The 7,515-nt window shown below is 40.4% G+C and overlaps 1 protein-coding gene across 1 annotated transcript in view; it reads left to right on the top strand.

The window, feature by feature from the left end:
• The window catches only part of LOC102818008 (sodium/nucleoside cotransporter 1-like), a 53,026-nt gene that overhangs the window by 15,569 nt on the left and 29,942 nt on the right, over positions 1–7,515 (top strand). The window contains exon 4 of the mRNA XM_006878002.1: positions 7,085–7,165. Coding sequence (XP_006878064.1) covers positions 7,085–7,165 — 81 coding nt within the window. The remainder of the gene's footprint in view (positions 1–7,084; positions 7,166–7,515) is intronic.

Raw genomic sequence — 7,515 nt, 5'->3', positions numbered from 1 at the left:
TCAGCATAGGCTAAAATTGTCTGTTTTCTCCAGGGCATTCTGGGGAGTTTGTATTTGCATTTAATTGATGATTGTATGTTGATGTGTTCTTATGCTCTCACTAAATGTCTCCTGTCAGTGTGGTTAGAGAATGGAAATGTGTACACCATTCTCACTCACTGTTCATGCATCTCAGTTTAGGGTGGATTTAACTGGTGTTGGCTGCTGCCTATCATTGATCAGGTGGTATAGGCTTTGGTATTGGGTCTTGCTTAGTGGGTGGAGCTGCAGAGGGTATTGTTGTAGTTGGGCTGTATGGGCACAGTTTCTGCCTCCTGGCAGGAGGAAAAGAGAAAACCCCTCCCCCATATACACAAGACAACAAGACAGAATAAACAAACAAAGAATTACCAATGAAAAGAGAAAATAATAAAGGTATAAAGATAAAGAGAAAAAGAGATTAAAGAAAGGCAGCAACCAGAAAAAATAATATAATAGCTATAAAGACAAAAAGAGTGACAGAGAAATGGAGCTATAAGAGAGTAAATAAAAGGAATAAAATTTTAAAACATTTAAGAATAACAAAAAAGAGAAAAGAGGAATGGGAAAATGGAGCTATAGAAGAGAAAAATAAGAGATGAAATAAAAGGAAGAAATTTTTAGAAAAAAAAAACAGGAAATGGGAAGATGAAAAGAGTAGAGAGTAGTAAAGGAAGATCAAAAGGCAAAAATAAAAAAGAGGAGAAATAGAAAACAGAAGAAAAGATGGAAAAATAAAAGGAGGGAGAAGGGATAAAATTGAAGCAAACGGAAAGAGAAGAATTAACAAATAGAAAAATGAAACAACAAAAGAAAAAACAAAACCCCCCAAAAAAGCAAAAAACAACAACAAAATAAACCAGTGCAGCTGTTGGACCAAGAGAGGAGAAAACTTTGGCTTCTACAAGCCAAGGAGCTCACCAAGTGGGTGTGGAGGGATGTGACAATGGAGTTCCTGACACTAGATGGGGTTCATATAGGCCTAAGTATTAATTATGTTCAGGGCACTCAATCTGGAAGTAATTCATAGAGGCCCTTGATGGAGCTAGTTTCAGTGTCTGTTAGGATCACGGGGCCACTGGGGGCTGGGTGCCTGGTCGGGTGGCTCTGTGGATTCTGTCGGTCTGGGGTCAAGCTGCCTGTATCCAGGTACCAAAGTGGTACCGCTGGCCCCTGCCTCATGCTGGCATGGATCCCAACCATGTGACTCTGAAATCCCTGAGAGCAGGATATTCCCTGGGGATGGAGGAGGGTGGGAGCTGGCCATATCTCTGGTCATCAGGACAGTGTGGGGAAAAGAAGGAATTGTGCCTTTCCCACAGCCTGTGTGAATCTTCTCTGCCAGGTCACCTTTCATTGTCAAAGCTTCTCACAAGTTGGTGTCAGTGCATCTGGTGGCTCATTCACCGGTAGTCTCCCACTCGCATTGTCCCTGCTCAGCTTCTCCTCCCAGTAACCACTCAGAGCTCTTCTCTAACCTTTCCTCTGAAGTTCAGGGTTCCAGAATTTTCCTCTGTGTCTGTTTCATTTGATCTCTTGTATCGTTATCATAGCAGCTTCATGTAGTGTGCTTGCCTGGTCTGCCATCTTTCCAGAAGTCTGTAGGATTTTTCTGAAGTCAATCTCTTTTGAGGTCTAACAGAGATTAAATAAGCCTGTGAGAAGAACGGATGGGGAAAGAGATGAGGAGTCTTCAAAAATTTCATGAGAAGATTCAATTATCTTTTCATTCCATTTTTCCAGAACTTTTTGAAGCCCCCTCATATATGAACATCTACCTTGCCTCCCAAATGCATTGGACACAGCTGGCCCACCATCCATTCTTGAAACTCTTCCCCTCACACCCTGCATCCCCCTCACAACCCTCTCCTGAATATCCTCTGGTCTCTCTGGCTATTCCTACTTGGGCTCATTCAGGGGTTTTCCTTCCCATTTACCCTTAAATGGTGCCAGCCCCACAGCTTTGTCCTTAGCTAATGTTCTTCCGACTCCAGCCAGTTTCCTCAATGACTCATAGCTTCAACCTGCACATCTGTGTGGAGGAGTCCAAAACTCAGGCCTGGCTCAGACCTGTCCCATGAGCACCTTCATGCTCTTATCCAACTTGCCCCCTCAATGCTGGTACCATGAGCATCTCAAACCCAACAAGTCCAAAACCAAACTGATGGTCTTCGCCCAAATTCTCCTCTGCCTATGCCCCCTTTCCTTGAGTAATTTCCTCCCATTATAGGAAATTGTCCTGGTGTGGTAGATAAACACTGCTCTGCAAGTTCAGTTTGAACTGCAAAGTCAGTGGTTCAAATTCACCAGCCGCTCCTTGGAAACCCTATACAGAGTCGCTATGAGTTGGAACTGACTGAATGGCACTTAACAGCAACAACAGGAACAAAGGAGAAATTCAGCAATGGAGAAAGAAGGAAAGGAAATTTTCACAGTCCCAACACATAGAAGCAAATACTTTAACTGACTATACTGCCTTCTAACCATTTTTTTAAAAAATGTTTTTAATTCCAACATTTTCTCTTAACATTTTAACTTAAGACTGTCCCTTGTTATTATAAATTCTTCATGACTTACTATTTTCAAACTGTTTGGAACAGATAACATTTGAATAGAACAAACAAGGTATATGGAAAAGAGTAAGTAAGTCTCCCTCTCACCCCTGACCCCAGGTTAACCAGTACATTCCCTAAGGTACCATACATTTGCATATATTTCTAATGCTACAACATGCCCCACACACACATACACACATCCTTATTTTACACAAATAACAGCATAGTATGTTCCCCATTCTACAGTTCCCTTTATCCATTTAACAACCTATGTTTCAAATCATTCTGTTACCTAAAAAAAAACAAAAACAAACAATTGGCTTATGGTGGTCCCATGCACATCAGAGCAGAAGTAGGCTCCATCTTGTTATTGTTAATGAGAATAGACACTGTGAAAAGACAAGAATTCAATCGTTTCCACGTCTACAACTCAGTGGCACTGATTGCATTCTTGGAGTTGTGCGATTATTTTCATTCTCTTATTCTGAGTTGTTCTTCTTCTATTAACATAAACTCACGGCCCCTAGGTTCCTATTTAATCTTCTGAGTTATTATTGTCACTTTGATCTCATACAGATGGTTTTTAAAAGGACTTAAAACTCATGGCAGACATGTTTTACTAGTTAAGCTAAATTATTGTTTGGTTTTAAGAAGACTTCAGTGCATATTTTGGTTAAATGCTTAAAAAGTATCTCAAGGCAATAGTTTTAGGGGTTCATCCACCTTCCATGACTCTAGAAAGTCTGGAATCCGTGAGAATTTGAAATCCTGTATTCACGGTGTTTTCTTTTGAAGCTATTGTAATTTGAATGAAAGTTTACTGAGCAAATTGGTTTTCCATTCAACAATTCACACACATTTTGTTTCATGACATGGTTGCAGTTCCCACAAAGTAACACACTCTACCCACTTCCTTCCTATGTTTACCATTTGCATTTGTCCTTCTTTCCTATCCATTTCTGCCCTCTGAGCTTTGTCCCTGGGTGACTACTGCCCTTCTGATGTCTTATGTTTGATTGTTCTAAGGAGTGCGCAACTTCCTGGTGTTATTGTTCATCCTATAAGCCGTGGCCTGTCTATTGTTTGGCTGAAAGTTGAGTCATGGTGGTGAGTTCAGTTCCAGGCATAAAAAGTGACTAAGAGCCATACTCTTAGGGAATCTGCCAGTCTTTGTAAGACCAATAAACCTAGTCTTTTTTATGATTTTGTATTTTGTTCCACATTTTTCTCCCACTCTATCCAGGATCTGCTAATGTGATCCCTTCCATAGCAGTGGTAGCTGGGCATCATCTAGTTCTTCTGGTCTCAGGGTCATTGAGATTGAGGTTCTCGTGGTCTATTAGTCAATAGACTAATTGTTTCAACGCAATTGTTTCTTCACACGCATTTTGTTTCGTGACATAGTTTCTTCTTTGCTAAGGATGTAAAAAAACAATAATTGTACCACTCACAAGTTTTATTTTTTTCTTTTAATTTTTTATTGTGAATTGAGTGAAAGTTTACAGACAAGATTGCCCATTTTACATTCAACAAATCCTACACTTTGTTCCATTTTAATGATTGCAATCCCCTCCATGCAGTAACAGTCACTACATTTCTTCCCTGTTACAGCCACCTTCCCATCCTTTCTCAACTTTGTCCTTAGGTAAATGTTGACCCTTTGATTTTGAATGTTTGAATGTAAGCACACCTTTCAGTCAAGCAGTAGATGTGTGTATGTTGCTGCCCCAACTATACACCCATCTACTGATTGACTGAAAATCAGGCCAGTCTGCAAAGGAACTCTCCTTTGCAGATATAAAGGGTGGTCATATCCTAGGTTCCTTCAGTCTTTTTCTTACCAATAAGCCTAGTCTTTTTTTTTTTTAATGATTTTTAGTTTTTTCCCACATTTTTATCCTCTATCCAAGACCTTCTATTGTGATCCCTTTCAGAGTAGTTGGTAGTGGTAGCTGGGCACCATCTGGTTCTTCAGGTCTCAGAGTTGTGGAGACTGATGTTCACATGATTCATTAGTCTATTGGACTAATTGATTACAAGCATCTTCCATTCTCATCATTTCTCTTTCTTCTGCACATGGCAAGATCAGTAGTTGCACTTTAGATGTTCTCTGATGAGCTTTTTAAATCCCAGACACTACTCACCCAAGTAGGATGTAGAACACTGTCTTTGTGGACTATGTTGTGCCAGTTGCTCATGGTGTCCCATGAGGCTATAGTCCTGAGCCCCTAGACCCAGCAACTCCTTGCTTTAAGATGTTTGATAATATCAAAGAAGTTTTCATCATTGTGCCTGCTGTATGCTCCACCACATTCATACTTGTGTTTGCTGCAAAGGTAAATATAAAAGTACACATATCCTCTTTCAAACTCTTATCTAAGAGTGGGTATACACCCACACTTCCTCTCATACCCATTTAGCCTGTGTGACTGTCCATGGTCTACCTACAGAACACTGTTGTTCCGAGGTTGTGTCTATAACATGATTTACCTTTATTCCCATTAGCACTTGCATACCTCACAGTGTCTTCATCATTCTTTTGTCAACCTTCTTCTTCTTGTATATTGACCTCCCCATCACCCAAATTAATATGTATCTACCCTCTACTGGCTAGTGAGTTACTCTCCTCTCCCTCCCATCCCTGGTAACCCTCAAAGAATGTTTCTTTTAGCATGAAATACTTTTCTTAATAATAACGATCGCCTACAATATATGTCCTTTCATGATTGGCTCATTTCACTCAGCATGGTGTCCTCCATTCATCCATGTTATAAGGTATTTCACAGATTGATCATTATTCTTCACCCTTGTAGATAGTATTCCATTGTATGTAGGTACCAAAGTTTGTTTAACCATTCTTCCGTTGGTAGGCATTTAGGCTGTCTCCATCTTTTTACTATTGTGAATAGTATTGTGATGAAACATCAGTGTGCCTAGATCTACTCCTGTCCTGAGTCTTATTTCTTGTGGATATATACCATGCTGAGTCATATGATATTTCTAGTTCCAATTTTCTGAGGAAGCGCCATACTGTTTTCTAAAGTGGCTGGACCATTTTACAGTCCCACGAGTCTCTCCACAACCTCACCAACATTTGCTATTTCTTGTTTTTTTGTTTTGTTTTGTTTTAAATTTTGCTATTAATGCTGGGATGAGATGATATCTCATTGTTGTTTTGATTTGCTTTTCTCTAATGACTAATGACCGTGAACATTTATTCATGTGTTTGCTAGCTGCCTGAATGACTTCCTTAGTAAGGTATCTGTTCATATCCTGTGCCCAGTGCTAAATTGGGTTGTTTGTTTTTTTCTTGTAGAGGTGTTGTAGTTTTCTATAAGTTTTAGAGATTAGTTCTGTCTGATAGTCATTACAAAAAAATGTTTTCCCAGTCTGTGGACTCTCTTTTTACACTTTTGGCAATTCTTTTGATACACATAAGTACCTGATTTTTAGGAAGTCTCAGCCGTCGGTTTTGTCTCCAACTGTGTATGTGATTTTAGTTATGTTTGACGGTGCATTTCTGCCACGTATGATAGCCCCTAAGTTTATCCCTATTTCCTCACTGCTGATCTTTATTGTTCTAGGTTTTCCATTTAGTTCTTTAATCCACGTTGAATTTGTTTTTGTATATGGTGTAGGATATGGGTCCTGTTTCATTCTTCTAGTTTTGCTAGCATCATTTGTTGCATAGACTATGTCTTCCTCATTTAATGTATTTTGGCTCTTCATCAAAGATCAGCTGACTGTACATTGATGGATTTACTTCACGGTTCTCAATTCTACTCCACTGATCTATGGAGCTTTTGTTGTATCAGTCCCAGGTTATTTTGACCTTTGTGACTGTGAAGGAAATTTTGAGATCAGAGAGTAATTGGCCTCCAACATTGTTCTTCTTAAGCAATGTTTTGCTTATCCAATGCCTCTTTCCTTTCCATATAAAGTTAGTGGTAAGTGTTTCCATCTCTTTAAAGAATTATTTGGTGTGGGGGGGGGAGGACAACAAAAAGAACCAGTTTTTTAAGTTTCTCTTGAGGGACTGGGTGCAAAGTGTCACCAGATGCCATCTTTGTCACCAGTCCCCTCCACAGTGTTTTCAGTGACTGCTTTTTTGCAATAGATCCCTAGGCCTTTGTTCAGAGGTACATCTGTGAGGGGCTTCAACAAGCCAGCTCCTTTAGCCCTCACAATAACCCTAAGGGGTAGACATTTTCATACCCATCTTACAAATAAAGGAGCAGGTACAAGTGATATATATTCAGGGTTTCCTCTTTGGAGATAGAAGGCAGAGGAATGACCTGGTGGGTAGTCATTATTTTAGCTGGAACAGAGTGGATGGAAGTGCCTCCAAGGAGTCACCATATATGGGACACTTAAGGTTTTATTCACTGACCTCAGACCTCTCAGTGGCAAGGCCTTGGATGGAGTAGGCTATCTGAGGTCTCCTTGGATCTACGTGGACCCCTACCACTTGCCTGCCTCTAACTTGGGTTTTCTGCTTTCTTTCCTGGAAGGTTTTGCCCATCATTATTTTCTTCAACTGTGTCATGTCGGTTCTCTACTATGTGGGTCTCATGCAGTGGGTGATCCTGAAGGTGAGTCCCAATACCTACGACCTGGGTCTTCCTAAAATCCCTTGCTCCCAGCACTCACACGTCTTGTTCTTAGGGTCTGCACCTTTCTAGAATCATCTACTCCCATGTTCTAGACTTTCTAGAATCTCGTGTTCCTGAGATCCATACCTTCCCAAAATCCCTTACTAGGAGAGCCTACACCCTACCAGAGCCCACTGCTAACCGAGCAGTCTTTCATAGAGTCTGCTGCTGTGATACTAAGGAGAAATGGCATCAAAATTAGTGTGGTCTTTTGGGAGAGACAGTTGTGGTTTTGGAGCTGCATCGAGAGTAAGTGTTAGAGGGAAAAGTACATAGCAAGATTTTGAGAG

The sequence above is a fragment of the Chrysochloris asiatica genome, unplaced genomic scaffold (assembly GCF_000296735.1).
Source record: "Chrysochloris asiatica unplaced genomic scaffold, ChrAsi1.0 scaffold00856, whole genome shotgun sequence".
NCBI classification, from domain to species: domain Eukaryota; kingdom Metazoa; phylum Chordata; class Mammalia; order Afrosoricida; family Chrysochloridae; genus Chrysochloris; species Chrysochloris asiatica.
Note: the sequence above shows the minus strand (reverse complement) of the source record. Positions and strands in the feature narration are given on the sequence as shown.